General features: G+C 36.4%; 2 protein-coding genes and 1 long non-coding RNA gene across 5 annotated transcripts; 1 reads left to right on the forward strand and 2 right to left on the reverse strand.

Annotated features, from left to right (window-relative positions):
• Positions 1-1,152: 1,152 nt before the first annotated feature.
• LOC121241542 (bifunctional endo-1,4-beta-xylanase XylA-like) lies at positions 1,153-3,880 on the forward strand. 2 transcript variants are annotated; one of them, XM_041139351.1, is made up of 3 exons: positions 1,153-1,507; positions 1,946-2,011; positions 2,460-3,880. In XM_041139351.1, the coding sequence occupies exon 3, from the start codon at positions 2,552-2,554 to the stop codon at positions 3,569-3,571; it is 1,020 nt and encodes a 339-aa protein (XP_040995285.1). In that variant the 5' UTR covers positions 1,153-1,507; positions 1,946-2,011; positions 2,460-2,551; the 3' UTR covers positions 3,572-3,880. The 2 variants fall into 2 exon arrangements, with proteins under 2 accessions (XP_040995285.1, XP_040995284.1); XM_041139350.1 differs by lacking the exon at positions 1,946-2,011 and having other exon boundaries at positions 1,154-1,507.
• A 771-nt stretch (positions 3,881-4,651) lies between these two features.
• Positions 4,652-6,206, reverse strand: LOC121240359. 2 transcript variants are annotated; one of them, XR_005935526.1, is made up of 3 exons: positions 6,101-6,206; positions 5,082-5,169; positions 4,652-4,986 (listed from the first exon to the last, which is right to left on the reverse strand). It is a non-coding gene; the product is annotated as an uncharacterized LOC121240359 (long non-coding RNA). The 2 variants fall into 2 exon arrangements; XR_005935527.1 differs by having other exon boundaries at positions 5,082-5,248.
• A 1,314-nt stretch (positions 6,207-7,520) lies between these two features.
• LOC121241509 (glycosyltransferase-like KOBITO 1) lies at positions 7,521-17,625 on the reverse strand. The gene is given in 12 exon segments (XM_041139298.1): positions 7,521-8,188; positions 8,505-8,592; positions 8,765-8,811; positions 10,988-11,129; positions 11,217-11,404; positions 12,314-12,358; positions 12,535-12,669; positions 12,798-12,906; positions 15,830-15,882; positions 16,025-16,174; positions 17,061-17,222; positions 17,225-17,625. Coding segments are annotated over 12 exon segments (1,581 nt in total). The 5' UTR covers positions 17,402-17,625; the 3' UTR covers positions 7,521-7,903.
• Between the last annotated feature and the right edge of the window lie 513 nt (positions 17,626-18,138).

An 18,138-nucleotide genomic window follows, 5' to 3' on the forward strand; every position in this document is an offset into this window, starting at 1 on the left:
CTTGTTTTACCAAAAGGCTTTTAAAACCCTTGATAATTTGACGTGTACCTCCTTTGTAGAATTTAATGAAGGATCCTGTTTTACCAAAAAGTCTTTAAAACCCTTAATAGCTCAGTGGCGTACATGAATTGACGTCTTTTTTTTTTATGTCCTTTTTGTTCTGACAGTGTACTCATTTTCCTTTCTTTTTGTTTCAATTTTTTTTAAATAAAAAAATTAAAATGGCTTTACTCTTTAGAACATAAAAGCTTTAGAGCATTTTCATTGTAACATTCAACTTTAAGTAAATTTAACTAATAAAATACCTAAAACACTCAATATATAATACTAATTATTAATTTAATTAGAATATAATTATTATTAATATTAATATTGAATATTATTAATTTGATTAGAATATGATTATTATTAATATTTTAATTAGAAGAACTATAAAATGTGATAAAAATAAAAAATAAAAATTATTAAATTAATAATATTTTATTATTATATAGAGAGTAAATAGATAATCCAATATGGATGCAAATAATACTCATACTTTGTTAAAGTTTAGATCTTATTTTAATATTTATTTTTTGTCTTTTTTTAACCTTGAATATATTTTTCCAAACAAATAAGCTATTGACTTTTTTACTTATTTATTTATTTAAATCATGGTGCACTCCAGGACTAATGTATCCTAGGTCATTCCCCAGTATGTGTGTGTATATATAAATATATATATATATATATATATATAAGTCCTTTGAAAAAAAAAAATGATCTCATCTAAAAAAGCTTGTTTTTATATGATGTCTCAAGTTTTTCTTGAATAACTTGTACAAAATTTTATACTATCTAAGTTTAAATTTTGTATCTAATATTACTTAACAAAATTTACAATTAAAATTAAAGAAAAAGGGAAGGAAAATAAAAAAATTTATTGAGATTTCTTTTTATTTACTATGAAATACATTATCATTCGGCTCCATTTGAATTGAAAAATCATCTCATCTCATCTCATCTCATCTCATCATTATAATTTTCTTAAATTTCTAATCAAAATACGTGTGAAAATGGTAATAAGCTTTCATTTTGTTTTTTTTGGAAAGAAAGTGGCAGTGGCAAAATTGCAATATCACCGATCCAGACGAACAGTAACAATAACATACCTGTAGGCTGTAGCTGCAGATCAAACCTCTTTCGCAAGCCACGAAGCCACTCTTGAAAACATAAGAACTCGAACGCCTCTTTGTCTCCGGTGATATCTTCTCTTCCACTTCTGAAGCAAAAGCCGAATCTTTTTTTGATCGTTCGGGATTTTTTTTTTCGTTTTTCGTTTATCGTTCTCGCTTCTCGTTCGTTTTTTGTCTCTGTATCTTTCCTCGAACAGAAAGATAGAGAGATTTGAGGAGAGGCTTTTTGGGTGTAATGGGCAACTGGAGAAATCGCTCCTCCCGTAGAATTTTCCGTCATCATCGATCTCCATGGTCGCCCCTTAGAGAATACGACCATTACATTCCTCCTGGTAACTCTATTACCTTTTTTTTTTTTTTTTTTTTTGGTTTCTTTTACTTTGTTTTAAATGTTTATCGTTTTAGTAAATTGGGTTTTGTTACTTTTGTAGAATGACGCTGTCATGGTTTTCTTATGTGCTTTATCTGAGATCTTCGTTTGATTACTATTTTTATCAATTCTTTGATCCTATTTGTGGATTGGGTTTTTTGCTTTTGTAGAATCGTTGGAATTGTTGTTTTTCTTGACCCTTTTTGGCCTCGTTTCTCAGTTCCATAACTGGTTTCTTATAATTCCTCGACTTTTTGGTAAACTATTCTATATAAAATTGTGGTATGTTCTCTATTGATTAGTAATTAACTGTATAAAGGATAATGACTGTTGCATTCTTGTAATATTAGAAAGAGGAAGGCACAAAGTCTATTCTTATGTACTGATCCTACATTTGCAGATTTAGTGCCACTGGAAGTTATTTGCTTTACACACGCGTGAGCTCGCGCGCACACACATCCTCCCAGTACGTATATATTAACAGGCTTTCCTTTTTTCTCACTGCGACTATTTTTTTTTTTTTACTCTGAACCAGTCGAAAGATTTTATGCGTTGGAAGAGATAGAACTTTCCTTGTAAAGATTATGTGCTTTACCCTGAATCTCTTAGCTCCTGCCATTTATTTTTGTCTACTCAATTATCGTTGTTAGAGATTTTAATGGGAAGGTTATCTAATTCTCGTGATTTTATGGATGTTGAACATGGCCTATCAGGCTCCATTGCTGCTCCTTTTCCTTATAGTTAATTTTATTTTCTTGGAAAGATAGCTGTTGTAGTTCATGGGGTTTCTATTTTCATACAAATTATCTTTCTTTGGTGCGTGTGGAGAATTCTTATCAGCAGCAATAATGGATTCGAATGGACTCTTAAACTGATTTTATATTTTTATTCTTTTTTGTTTTTCTCTCCTGTAGAATGGAAAGATGGTGTGCCACTATGGGAAAAGAAATTCTGCACTTTGATTGGATCGATACCATGGGGGAAGATAGTAGACACCAAGAATTTTATGTACTGCCATAATAATGTAGTCAGTTGGGATGATTCTGCTGGTGAAGAAGCATTTCAAAATGCAAAGAAACATTTTTGGTCTAAGATCAATGGCCTCCGCTGTGATATCTCTCTGCCCGATCCAGATATTTACATTGATGAGATAGATTGGAAACCTAAAATTGATCCTGAACTGATCAAGGAATTGGATCAATATTGCTTTGTTCCCGATGAGGAAGAACTGAATACACAGGTGAGGCAAAAAAATAGAAACTCAAAAACAGCAGTGCCTGTTCCTTCAGAAGGCCATAATATGAACCAAGAATATGACAATCCTTGGGAATCTGACGATATGCAGGACAGTGGAGTTTTGGAAAATAGAGCACAGGGATGGAACCAATGGGAGAACAAAAAAAATGATCGGAAAACTTTGAATAATGATGATAATCCTTGGGAGCACAGCTCTACTCAGGGCAATGCAGGTATGATGGACAATTCATGGGGAAACTGTGGGGATAAGTCATGGGGTTATAATCAGGTAGGAAACCATGTCAGCCTCTCAAGGGATCGGAATAATACTGACAATACTTGGGAGCATGGCTGTCAGGGTGTTGTCTCCATGAATGATAAGAGGCGGGGTCATTTTGGGAAGAAAGCTTGGGGCTGTAACCAACAGGAGACAGAGAATTTGGATAATGCTAACAATCCTTGGGAAAGCAGATATAATCGGAGCAGTGAATTAAAAGATCGAGGATGGAAAGATAATGTGGTAAATGCCTGGGGTTGGAAACAGTGGGACAATAGTAATAATGAGATTAAACACCAGGAATTAGGAAGAACTGGTGGAGGTTGGGGAACGTGGAATGAGGGTTGCAGGAAGAGAGAAGGTTCTCATCTGTATGTGCAGGGTACCAAAAGCTCTAGATTTGGAGGCGATGGTAATCAAAGAAGGCATTGCTGGAGGGGGCAAACAAAGAAAAGAGTCAGTTTTGGCCGTGAGTACTCAGAGATCAAGAATGGGCTTCCGTCTTTTTATTAGTAGAATTCTCAACTACTGATTTATTGTTATAAATATCAGAAATCTGTCCATTGAGTTGGGAGAAGCAGATTCTTTCAATAGCAGGTTTTTTGTGTTGTTTCATACCCTTATTAAGCAAGGATTAGTTATGTGCTTATTGAATGCAATTCATTTGACAGTAGAAGGGATAAAATATGAAACAATCCGAGTTGTACAAGAGCTGTGGGATTTAATTTGCAGTTTCCTTTAGAGGAGAAGTACATACAGATATTTTGGGCCCTTTTTCTGTCTCCGACATAAGTAAGATCTATATATGAATATTTTAGATTATGGCTCTTGTCAGTTGCCTGAGTTGTGTGAGTTTTTGTCGAGCTCATACAGTGGTTCATTCTATCCTATGACATGGGAACTAGTTGAGATATTCAAGAAGATATTCCAATTCCATGCAGTCTTATTACAGCATTATGTTTCTTGGTTAGTGATATCTACAATACCAAGGCCATCTACCTACTTTGTCTTCCTCCATGAAGAATCTCAAATGTTTCAGGAAAGGATACCTCATTTCCTCTTCCACCTACAGGGTGATCTCTGGTCGCTCCATACCTTTTGCTTTACTCTTTCAATTCACAAGAATTTTCTACAGTTTCAAGGAATGTTAAATTTTCCCAATAGAAGTCTTTTCTATAGGTACGACAAAAAAATAGGTAGCCATATATATTTTTCGGTTTTCTTTTCCATGTTTTAAGGACCCTATGTCCTCTTCTTAGCAACCAAGACAATTAGAAGTTTATTGGAACAAAAAAATTACTAGTTTTGGGTACCATTTGAAGAACCTCAATGTGAATCTCACCATTTGCAGTCAACTAATTCACCCACCGGTCTATTAAAATGGTGGGCAGTCAAGTATAGCTATAATGGAGTGGATGCTATGGATTCAAGTCCCATCTTTTTATGAACATGGGAAAAAGAGAAACTAAAATGGTAGGCGTCCGTGCCCTTGCAACTCTCTTGCTAGATGAATTATAGGTTTATATCACCACAGTTCGATGGGTGTCTCAATTCAAAGCAGCAATGCATGGTAATAGGTTAGAGATATAAACCGATCGACTAGGATAGCGGCCTTCTATATATGCAAATACATGTATCTGTTACATCAAGTTATTTTCTGAAGGAACGCATCTGCTCAAGAACAGAAGTTTGAGACCCAAAGATTCAGATAAACGTCCAACAAAACTTGCACAATTACAGATCACTCAAGCAAAGTGGATATATATCTTAGGCAGCAAGACCAGCGTACTAGACATGGTTTAGTTGAAAGCTTAAAATGTATGCAATGTCCATCGGCGTAATATTCTGCCATCTTGAAATCAAACTCCTATTTTGGCTTGACATCAGCAGAAGGAACACACAGGAAACAGCAGAATAAATTAAAGAGGCTGCAAAGTGGACAAAGAACAAGATTGTTCAAGTATAAGAAATATGGTGACCAATAACTAGGACGAAGGTAATTTTCTACTAATAATAACCTTACCATTCGTGAACACAGGAACGCTTTGTTTGGTGATCTTCATCAACTGAGACTACATTAAGCCCCTTCTTTGCTGAAAATGGAGTACTCTCTGCTGGGCAGTTTTAGTGCATAATTGAACAAGTCGAAGGAATCCAGGAATTGCTTATCCAAACGATAAAACATTTATCCTGAAAGAAGTTAAGAAGAAAAGGGATGGCCCAGAACAACGGATATATTTAGGGGTGTAACCGGTCCGGTTTGGTTCGGTTTTGGATAAAATCTAAGACCGAACCAGTATGTATCGGTTTTGTATTTTCTAAAACCAATTACGCACCGGTTACCCTCCTAAACTGGTACTTCCGATTTACCGGTTTCCGGTCCGGTCCGGTCCGGTTTTTCGATTTTTTTAAAATGTAAGTTTCACAATTTGTCATTAAAAATTTGTTTATAAAAAAAAATGATTTAAAAAGATATGTTTTATACTTTTATTAATATATTAGACTATATAATAGTAATAATATTAGACTATTGGTATAGTTATAAGTTATATATTAGTATTAGTTATAAACTATATATTTAATATTAGTATTAATTATAAATTTTTAGTGATTTAGTATTAACATTTTATGTAATAATTTATAAATTATAATAAGAAATTATTTCATTTATGAATATATAATAATATATAATTATATATATATTATATATAAAAATTTCACATAAAAATTTATAATTACACATAATATATAAAACTTATATATACAATAATATAAATATTATTTTTTATATATATTTTTTATCAACCGATCCGGTCCGGTCTGATCCGTAAAATCCTAAAATCGGAACGGGACCGGAACCGGCCGATTTTCACATTCTAAGAACCGGTCCCGGACCGGACCGATTCAAAACCGGTAAAATCGGTCCGGATCGGTTTGAATTTACACCCTTAGATATATTTATTCTACGAGCGCACGTTCACACGGCAGTGTATCCGTGTCTGTGTGTGTGAGAGAGAGGGAGAGGAGAGAGATGGTAAAGACCTGTTTGTGACCGGTGCTTGCTACTTTCTTCCTTTGCCACTGAATTCTGTTGTCTATCCTTGGCCATTGTCGAGCAGAAGAACAGTACGTATTCTGCTTGTCAAAGTGAGCTTATGCTTGCCACTTCTATATGCATACATATATATATATATATACACGTGCAAATGGGTGAAGGAATTTCAATGTGGGATTTTCCTTATTTTGGCTTTGTTTATGGCTCTTTTCTCATGTTACGTACCCCACCACCTAGAATTATAATCTAAAGTTAAGAATCTATTCGTGTGTGTGTCTATATATATATATATATATATATCTTTAGGACACAATACTGAGAACCATGTCCTGGCTCATGGCCCCCCAATCACGTTGTCTATCAAACCTTCGAAATCTTACACAATACTGAGAACTAGTTGCATATAATCTTACGCAATAACTCATCTTCTTTCTTACGTTAGCATGTTGTTAGTGTATATATAGCTTTTCTTTATCATGATAGCTGTCAGTTGCATGTGAATAATGCTAATATTGTCTTTTTACAAATTTAATTACAGGTGACATTTTCCTGAATATATGTCACGTCGTTATACATTCCACTTAATCGGTTGGAAATCTCATTTATTTTTAGAGATGAGATCAGTTAAAATTAAAATTAAAAATTAAATAAAATATTGTTAGAATATATATTTTTATTTTGAGATTTGAAAAAATTGAATCATTTATTTTATTTTGTGTGAAAATTTAAGAAAATTATAATAATTAGATAAGATAAAATAAGATGAGTCGAGAGAAATTATAAAAATAAACGAGACCTTATAATTTAACTGGTATGCCCTCTAGCGACAAAAAGGAGGGTGAGTCAGTAGGTTGTAACTTCTATATTCATTCTTAGACGACAGAATCAAAATGTGCTCGACAGTTTCTAAGATTGGAATATAGAATGTGAAACTCCACTTAATGATTAAAATAGGCATGTTAAACTCCACCAAACGCATTGAGCTTGGACTCTCGAATATATACCTTAACCTGTCAGATTATCGTGAGAAGAATATATTTTTTGAAGTGAAAAGAGAGCACCCAAAATTTGATGAGATTCTCCAAACACTACTCCTTGATACATGACGAGCAAAACGGGCAGACAAAAAGAAGAAAAATCCCATGATTTAATTAACATGAGGAGTATACTGTGGCTTGAGCTCAGTGTTCTCGAATTTTGGCTGTAGTTCTGTTGTAAAAAGTTTAGGCGCCCTTAAATACATTGGAGAAAACAACCACCTTATATGAAATCTAAACTTCAAGAGATATTTGAGAACATAATACATCATATTGAACCCTGCAGTAAGTAGGGTGGATGTTCTCTGGATTCCACCTCTCTAATGTGAATGCACAAGTCGGTGCAGATTCAAGACATCAAAACACCAAATTTACCTCAAATGTGAGGGCCTCTGAAAATATATATTGACACTATCAACATTCTAAATTCCATACATGAATATACGACAGTGATTTCTGGCTGTGCTGTGCCCCAAGCAGCCAAATAAAGGCTTGACCATGAATTCTAACCTTTCTATACATTTACTAGTCTTCAAGTACTTGAAAAGTCTACTAAATTGTCAAGCTGTGAATAATTAGTTCTGAATTATGACTGTATTATCGTGCTTGGATGGTGATCAGGATAAACCAGGGGAACCAAACATAACCCGACTTGCTCATTTCTTCTCTCCTGATGAGTTCCTTGACGTGAGTAGACAAGAGCAACAAACCATCCAAAACAAGTAGAAGTAATCAGTCTTGCTACGGGATATATCACACTTCAATGATAAGGGGGTCATCATCCATTCCTGGTGGGGACAATGGCGGAACAGCTGCTTCATAACATGCAGCAGATTCAATTTTCAAGACCTTCCTAACAGTAGCCTGATACTCTCTGCCTCTACCAATCCTTCTTGACGGAAGGGATTCAGAGGCAGCAGCTCTAGACGAGTTACTACTCCCAATGGATGAAAGAAATTTCCCCTTTGAAAGATTCATTGGGGCAGATGCAATAATAGAGCTGAAGATACCGGACTCCCGCAAGCCTTGTATTATGGCCTGAAATGTTAAAAAGAAAAATAAGAAATAAACCAATAACGGAACCCTGCAGCAAGAAATAAAAGGACAACTTTATACTAATAGTAACATTAATAGATTCATAGAAAGTGCGACTACAAAGAGCTTTGTCATTTGGAGGGAACTCTTATTCTTATCTATTAATTCCATAGGCAATGGGATGCGATGACCTTCCAACTCAGATTTATAATGAATGGCATTGTCTTATATCTGTTTGTTTTTCTCTTTCTTTTCTTCTCTCTTCCTTTTAATCTTAAATTCATTCCTCCCGTCTCTTTCATTGAAGAATCATGCTTACCATGGGAGCATATATGCGAGTTAATATACCCTTCCTCAGCAGTTTCATTTTTATATCTTTGTCACCCCACACAATGTGTTCCCGGTACCTAGTAGTAGAATAGAAAAGCCAAAAATAATATATAAGTAGTGTGAAGCAAGGAGGAAAAAAATTATAAGACCCAAAATCAATGATTTGAATACAAAGAATTCACGATGGGCTCAAAATGAAAACATTACATGAGGGAAAGAAAAAATTTATTTTCTCCATTCAAAACTTACCAGTTTAGCATTTCCGCCTCTGTTGCTGTTGAAGCAATTATAAATGCCTGCAATGTATTATTTTTATTAGTACACTGAAGGCATCATCAGAAGGGAACACAATCAAGAAAAGGAAGATAAAATAAACTACTGGCTGCCGGGATTCTAACACAAATTAACCACTTCGGTATTGATTTGAGCTATAAAAGATCAAAATAAGCCTAAAATCTCCGGTATGCAGGCTCATGCTCAACATTCATATGGCAGCTGACTAACATCATGACTAATAATCCATAAATGCTTTCACTCAATGGCAGCATCGAAAACATCCCTTTTAGGATTTCATGATCAACTAATAACTATGCATAATAGTAGTCACTAATTCCCAGGTCAACCCAACAATCCACCCTAGACTGCTTTGCATTAAAACTAGCAAATAAAATACTTGGGACTACCGCTAGGGGCATCTTTTAAGGCCAAACACATTTGGGACGGGGTGATCGAGAAGATAGAGAGGAAGTTGGCAGCATGGAAAAGGACTTATTTATCTAAAGGGGGTAGGATTACTCTTATAAAGAGCACTCTCTCTAATATTCCTACATACTTCCTGTCTTTATTCCCTTTACCAGTTGGTGTGGCCAACCGGATTGAAAAATTGTATAGAGATTTTTTATGGGGTGGCTTGGGAGAGGTGTCTAAAACTCCCTTAGTGAGTTGGAAAAAAACTTGCTGCCCAATTGCTGATGGAGGACTGGGTATTCATAGGCTACGCAGTTTTAACAATGCATTGTTGGGGAAGTGGCTATGGAGATACCAAGGGGAAGAGGAAGCGTTGTGGAGGGGGGTGATTGATTGTAAGTATGGTAGTGATTGGGGAGGATGGTGTACCAAGGAGAGCAGGAACTCGCATGGAGTGAGTCTATGGAAGTTTATTAGGAAAGGTTGGGGTCGTTTCCTAAAACAAATTTACTTCTCGGTTGGTGATGGTTCAAAAATCAGATTTTGGTCTGATGTTTGGTGTGGGGATATTGTATTGCCTCGAGCATTCCCGATTGTTTTCAGATTGGCGACTAATAAGCAAGCTGCGGTTTCCGAGATGATGGGTTCTTCCAATGGAATGGTACTTTGGGATGTAGGCTTCTCTAGATCTGTTCAAGATTGGGAAGTAGAGGAGGTCACTGATTTTTTTAGACAGTTGTATTCAGTGGAGATTAGAAGACAGGGCAGGGACCAACTATGTTGGAGACTAACAGCCTCTAAAAAATTTACAGTTCGGTCATTTTATAAGGAGATACTTAATCAGCACCTTATTGGCTTTCCTTGGAAGCGGATTTGGAAGGCTCATGTTCCGTCAAGGGTGGCTTTTTTTGGTTGGACAGCCGCATTAGGGAAAATTCAGACTATAGATAACTTGAGAAAGCGCGAAATGATTGTCTTGGATTGGTGCTTTATGTGCAAGCAAGAAGCGGAATCAGTGAACCATCTACTACTTCATTGTGAAATGGCTAAAGTGCTGTGGGATGGTGTGTTTGGAAGGGTTGGGCTGTGCTGGGTTATGCCAGAAACAGTGGACGATCTCCTAAAAAGCTGGACCAACTTTCAAATGCATACTTGTTCCCAAGTGGCAGCTGCATGGAAAATGATACCCTTGTGTATTATGTGGTGTATTTGGTTGGAGAGAAATGAGAGGTGCTTTAATGATCGGGAACGCAATAGTGATGCATTATGGAAGTTTTTTATAAGCACACTACTTTGCTGGTTTTCTGCTATTGTACTCAAGGGGGGGGGCTGTAAATGAGTTCTTGTCGTCGTTTCTCTAAGCTCTAGAATGTAACTAGGTGTTTCTTGTGTATACTTCCTGTGTACTCGGGCTTCGCCTATTTCATTATGTTTAATAAAGTTCTAACTTATAAAAAAAAAAAAAAAAAAAAAAAACAGGCCATGTCATCATTTCCTTGAGGAGGATTATCATTCATTTAGATCTCATTGGCTGGTTACATGGTCAGTCCCCTTTTCCTTTACAACTTCTGTTAGGCTTCAAGAATTTCACACCAACTAAATTTTGTCTGTTGTTCTTAAGTACTTGCAAAGCAGAACTACGACTGCTTGACATTGCACATGGACAAACTATCTAGTTCTTCCCTAAAATGCTTACTGTGTTCCATAATCTTGTACTTGCTGCATATTATGCTCGGATAACAGTACATGCCACAGAAGAAAAACAAGACAAATCACTGGACTCACAGATCTGTCAAATTCCAACATAAAGCATCTTTTGACATCCTCCTTTGTAGGCTTGCAGCCACATCGATCACGCCTAGAGGTCAAGTCTGAAAACTTGGCATATGTATAGTGTAGAACAGCAGCTTCCTCCAATTTAATTTCTCTAGCAGCAATTATACCAATGAAATTTGACATCAGTAAGCCAATTATAAAGACACTTTTTCCCACACTATGAAATTAATTAACATACTTCGGGAATTTCATATAATTGTGCCATCTGTGTGCACCATTGGGACGAAGATGATCTTGAATCCGAGCAGCTGATTTCCCATTTCCATAAGTCAAAAAGTAGTTTGGATTACCACGAGTCGATTCTTTGTACATGCCAAAATATGCGTCCTTTGGAAGATGGTCATAATTCCTCTTGAACATTGACACCTGTGTGCATACAAGAAGGCATGCATCAAGTACCATACAGGCATTCTCAAAGATATACCAACATAATGACACACCATTTTCTGTGGAGTATATTAATCTTTCATTTGTTGACCATGGAATCGTGTTAATTGGAAAGGTGTTTCGAAATTTGCTATGCTGAGACACACCTACATACTTAAATAGCAAGCAACTGAATTGGTGGAGACCAAACTTGGGTTAAATCGTAGAATATTTCTTAATTATTGTTTTATCTGCCTAATACTGGTATATTAATCAAATATTGAATGTTTTAAGAATCATCATCTCTAACCAAGCCTGGTCCCAAGTTACTTGAAATCATGGCAAACAGATCCTGACCTTCAAATACCTATTATTTGCATGCATTTTAACCATCTTATACAGTTCAATCTGATACAGAATACTGTGCCCTTGAACTCCACAGAAAATATTTTACGATACAAGAGAACTACTTTTGAAGAAATGATACAACTAACAACCTTTAATGCCAACGGGCCAGATGGAAAAAAGGGGTTGCCATTCCTCAGTAAACTAGGTCAACATTCCAAAAGTTGTAATGTTCTAACATTCATCCATAAATAGTCCAGTAAAAATGGATTGTGTCATCCATTTTCAGATGGTATATTATTGATATCACTCCTGTGTGCTTGAGCTATGTCTAATCCTCGTCAATAAAATCTTTATTTACTGGTAAAAAATTATATTATTAATATCACTGGCTTTGAAGCATTCTGAATGTCATATAATCCACAAATTTATGAGCTCCACAATAATGAAGATGAAACCAGAAGATATCTGAGTCTAATTCTTGAAGGGGACAAAAAAAAAAAAAAAAAAACCCACTAGGAATCTAAAATGTTTAAGATGGTAACAATGGTAATGATGAATTACCTCTGTAAAAGGTTCCTTAATATCCTCTCGTTCAACACTGCTTTCCTAAATGATACAAATACGACAATTAGTTATAACAAAAGCAAAAAATATCATGCTCACGGTAGAAGATTGTACGGAAGAAATGACAAGAGTAGCATGTTCAACCATCTTTAACAAGCTCTCTTAATGCATATTGTCACTTGTATACAAATCTAAAAAAGCTAAACAATTTCACTCACATAATTAGGAAAGATAACCATATCCACATTTTTAGGCACATCAAGCAGCAGCTGCCTCAAGGAATACTCCCGAGCACCAGCTGGGTGTAGTAACTCATCAGTGTCTAGATGGATTATCCAGTCCATACCAGCATCCTGATGTTTTAATGAGCATGGAAGTATGTTAATATTATTATTATTTTGATAAGTTACGTTAATATTATTTTCCAAATGTTAAAATAAAAGCAGAGGTATGAGATACATGAGAATACTATCTTCCATACCCGTGCCATTACAATTGCCATCTCCATATTGAGAGATTGCTTCACAAACAGCTCATAATTGCATGGCTTGTAAAAGAAGCTTGAAAGCCATGTCTCATTCCAAATCCGGCTGATGGTACAATACACAATGTGCATTAACAATAAATCATCAAAACAAACAAAATATCTTATAAAGAGATGAAATTAGAAATATGTCTAATACTAGTTTGGAGAAGTTACACCTATCAAATGCTAGGAGTTAGTTAGATACGGCAATTATGTTCAAATGCTTCTAACAGGGCCTCAGGAGGCGTTTTGGTGATGTGGGATAGAAGGGTCGTGGAGAAGTTGGAGGAATTTATTGGTGAGTATATTGTGGCATGTTCCTTTAGGTATGTTGATGATAATTATCTATGGGCTTTTGTTAGTATTTATGGACCGAATTTAGACAGCAGCAGAAGAATGTTATGGAAAGAACTTGCCGGAATTCATAGTTGGTGGAACTTACCATGGTGCATAGGTGGTGACTTTAATGTCACAATGTTTCCTAGTGAACGATCTGGAGACAGCAGATTACGACCAGATATGATAGAATTTTTGGAGTGTATTTTTGACTTGGGATTGATGGATATTCCTCTCATGGGTGGTGCCTATATGTGGTCCAATAATCATACATGGTCCAGATTGGACAGATTTCTAGTATCACCAGAGTGGGAAACTCACTATCCGGAGCTTTATCAAAAGAGGCTGCCTTGCCTATGCTTGGATCATTTTCCACTATTACTAGATCGTGGAGGTATTCAGGGAGGGCGTTGGTATTTTGAGTTTGAAAACATGTGGATGAACACTGAAGGTTTTGTGGAAAGGTTTAGGCAATGGTGGTATTCTTATCAAATTGATAGCACCCCTAGTTTCATTTTTGTGAGTAAATTGAAAGCTCTAAAAAATGATTTAAAGTTATGGAACACTCAATCTTTTGGGGATGTAAGGGACCGTAAAAAGACCATGCTAGAGGAGCTTTAGGAGGTAGTGAGGACTTAGGAGGGGAGGGCTCTTTCTATGGAGGAAGCATCTCAGAAGGCTGAGCTAAAGGCCGAATTAGACAGGGTTGTGTTACTAGAAGAGATCTTTTGGTGTAAAAAATCAAGAGTTTTATAGTTGAAAGAAGGGGACTGCATCACAAAGTTCTTTCACATAGTGGCCGACTCCCATAGGAGAACTAACACCATTGAGATACTAAAAATAGATGGAGTAGACTGTATGGAGCCTCCTATAATTAGGGAGCATATTGTGCGATTCTTTGACCACTTACTTTCTGAATAGGTGGGATGGCGGCCAAAATTTGATGGACTAGCCTTTGAGTCCATTGATCCACAACAGGTTTTGTGGCTGGAGCGGCATTTTGAGGAACTAGAGGTCCACAATGTGGTAAGGAGAATGGTTAAAGATAAAGCACCTAGCCCCGACGGCTTTTCCATGGGATTTTTTCAATCTTATTGGGATGTGGTGAGGGTTGATTTAATGAAAGTGTTCCAATAATTCTTTGCAGTTTGGAAATTTGAGAAAAGCCTCAACGCCACATTTATTGCACTCATTCCTTAGAAGATTGGGGCCTTAGAGGTGAAGGATTACCGGCCCATTAGTTTTTAGGATTGCAGGTGAGAAAGATGCCTCGGTGGATAATTGCATGGAGTCATTTGGGGAACTAGTCCAAGGGAGCATTAATTTCACTAGAGCCGCCCAAAATTGGGAAGTTGGCAGCTTTGAGGAGTTTTTTGCTCTTCTATACACCATGAGGCAAAGAACCCAAAGAGCAGATAAGATGTGGTGGATACCCACAGGTAAATGTAAATTCTTGGTCCGTTCTTTCTATAAGATGTTTACACAACCACAATTCCCTTGGAGAAAGATATGGAGAAACAAGGCGCCTCCCAAAGCGGCATTTTTTGTATGGACAACAGCATTAGGTAAGATCTTGACAACAGATAATTTATGGAGATGTAAAGTGATCATAGAAGATTGGTATTGTATGTGTAGGAAAAATGGTGAAAACGTGGATCATTTATTGTTGCATTGTGAGGAGGCTGGAATGTTATGGAATGAAGTGTTTAATAGAATGGAGTTAGCTTGGGTGATGCCTGCCATAGTGACAGAGCTCATGGCCAGCTGGATAAATCTACAAGGTTTCCCAAAAATCTCAGCGGTGTGGAAAATGGTCCCGATTTCTATCATGCGGTGCCTATGGAAGGAGTGAAATGACCGGACATTTGAAGACAATGAGTGCTCACTAGAAGAACTTAGATTATTTTTTGTTAGCACTCTTTTTCTTTGGGCCACAGCTATAGACTGTCGTGGCCTCGATTTCCATGATTTTCTTGCTTCTATTACTTCTTTCTAACTAGGTGTGACCTTTTTGATACCTTCTTGTGTACTTAGGCTATGCCTATTCATATCAATATAATCGTTTACTTATTAAAAAAAAATGTTCAAGCAAGAAAAAGTCTAGAAAGAAAGAGAGAAGGAAAAACAGATATATATGTATGCACACACATGCACATATACTGAATAAAATTAAAGACAATTAATATTGATAAAATTAGTAGAAATTACATATATCTACATCTCTCTTTCCCCTCCAAAGTTATCAAATCTCCGAAGCGGTCAGAAGGCAAGTGGACAATAATCTATATTATTTTCTTCTTTGGAGAGTAACAATCTAGATTATTTTTATACGTAACAAAGATTTTATTAAACATGCAAAAGGTGCAATCTAAGTACACAAGATATGTACAAGAGAGCCACCTATCTAGAAACAGGAAAAGATACAATAAAATCAAGGAAATTAAGCCCACTAAAATCTATAGAAGCTGTCCAGAGTAGGAGAGTTGAAGAAGAAACTCTTGAGCTCCTTCATCATCCGTTCAGGTCCTCAAAACCTCAATCATTCCCTCCATACACACCATATGAGGAAAGTAGGGACCATTTTCAAATCAAACATATTTTTTTTGAGTCAAACATATTTGATGCAACCATAAAAGTGGCAGTCAACATACCTCTTAGCCTGTTGTTCTTCCAGCTCTTTCGTTCTATATATCACTTTCACACCCTGAGAAAGCAAGACAAAAATCATGCTTCAAGAATTTCAGATATTAAACATCACAAAAATAAAAGTAGCACAACTCCATTTAAAAAAAAGCTGAGTTAAACAAAACTCAACCAGTCAGTGTAGCAGATATGCATTGACTTACAGGGATAGATTCCAGAACTTTAGACACGTCGGGAGATGCAGCCTTTCCTTCCACAAAAAGAAGAAAGGCTGAGACTCCAATAACCTTGTGGTAAAACATCCATGGCAAAATCTGCTCCAAGCCAGCTGATGTACTCGTCGTAATACATATCTACACATTCAGAAGCAAAGCTGCACGAGGTTATAAACAATGATTTAATTCAGTATACATGTAGAATAGAAAAGCTATAGACATCGCCCTCAACTAAAAGCCATTGTCCAATTAGTCGCATTACATGATTGAACCCACAATAGTACTTTAAGGATATTGACATCTGGCTCAAATTCCAATTTCCCAAAAGCAAAATCCAAGATCAGATCAATTCAATAATCCACAACAGAAATATAACAGAACTCTATATTTCCTACCATCACACAAACCAAACCGTTCATTAATTAACGTATGAGTAACCATATTAACCCAAAACCCCAAAAAATAGTTAACAAATAAAGCCCCGGTTTAGAAAATCCAAGTTCAAAATTTTGACAAGGACCAACCTTCTCGGTAACAGGTCAGAACGTCGCAAATGAAATGCCACTCAACTAAGTATGATAAACAAACTACCGCACTTGAGCTAACTTCCGGCAACCACGAGAAGATAAAGCACAAGCTTCAGCACTTTGAGCCCATTTAACCTCAATGTTTTCCTCAGCGACCAAGTAAATGGTTTAATATCAGCCACACCACGAATACATAACCTTAGATTAAAATAATCACTAGAATGTAGTCCAAAGTAAGCAAAACCCAGATTCAGATCACTCCCAGAATATGAAATGTCATTAAGAATTAAAATTTGCCTCAGAAATCCGAACAAGAACAAAAAATTAACGAAACAGATCAGCCTCAAAAACCAGAATATCGTCTAGAGTCAAACTTTTGGTCCTAGATTAGACCAGGAGTCAAACTCTCGGGGCACAACACTAAAATCCAAGCCATAATGCGCAAAACCCAGAAACACATCAACCTAGCAAGCGAAGAACTTTCAAAAGAACCAAACCTTAGGCCTCAGATTGGACCCGTAGTCGAACTTCCAGCCGTGATAGTAAGGGAACGAAGGGGAAGCGCCGCGACCGAGGCTGACGCAGTCGGAGGGAGAAGAGTGGTGGGGAGTGGGGGAGAGAGGGGAGGGGTCCATCCCGGGGAACAGGTGTTGGGACCCAGGGGGGCCCAGCGGGTTGTGGGGTCGGTGATCCCACCACGCCATTGGAGGACAAAGGCCAAGGTGGCGAGCGTGAGAGGGAGCAGAGTGAGAAGGAGGAGGACCTTGGAGGTGAAGGAGCTCGAAGGGGAAGATTGGTTGGGACGGAGCACGGCCTGGAGGTGCTGGTGGTTGGGCATGTCGACAAAAACAGAGACAAGAGACTGGGTAGTGTGTGAGAGAGACCTGAAGAGGTAGTTTGAACGTTGAAAGCGAAAAGCTTGAGTTTTTCTTCCGCGGAGAAATTACATCATAGATTATCAAACAAACCTTCAGTTCTTTTTTCAATTTAACGATGAAAAAAGGTTTGATTCATCAAAATTTGTCGCTTTAAGATATAAAAAGATGGTTTTGATAATTAAAATAAATAATGATAATTTATATATATATGTGCTTTTGAGCGTTATGAGATGTTACGAAGTTGTCAAGAACTTGAAGGCTAATTTGATTATTCAAATAGAAAATTTAGATTCGAAATTATCTATTCCTTGTATAAAAAAAAATATATTTTTCAAATAAAAAAAAAAAGATGGTACGAGGTTTTTGTTTTTCCAAAAAAGAGGTTTTGGTTTTAAAAAAATAATCATTACAAAAACCACACCTTAACCATCAAAACAAACCTAATCTAACCTTTGCTGTTTGCATCTTTTGCTGAATCTTTCTGTATTTGGAAAGATACCGTGAACATTTAAAGCTTTTGAAGGAAATAAGAATCGTCGACCAAAATTCCTTTGTTTTTTTTATTTTTTTCCCGACTTTATTTATTTATTTTTATATAATTTGAGCAGTGTCTTTTGCCTAATATGATAAACATAGAGACTTACACATTGAATTTTTTAAAAGTGAAGTTAATTTCATCATCTCAATATATATATTG

The sequence above is a fragment of the Juglans microcarpa x Juglans regia genome, chromosome 7S (genome assembly GCF_004785595.1).
Source record: "Juglans microcarpa x Juglans regia isolate MS1-56 chromosome 7S, Jm3101_v1.0, whole genome shotgun sequence".
NCBI classification, from domain to species: Eukaryota; Viridiplantae; Streptophyta; class Magnoliopsida; order Fagales; family Juglandaceae; genus Juglans; species Juglans microcarpa x Juglans regia.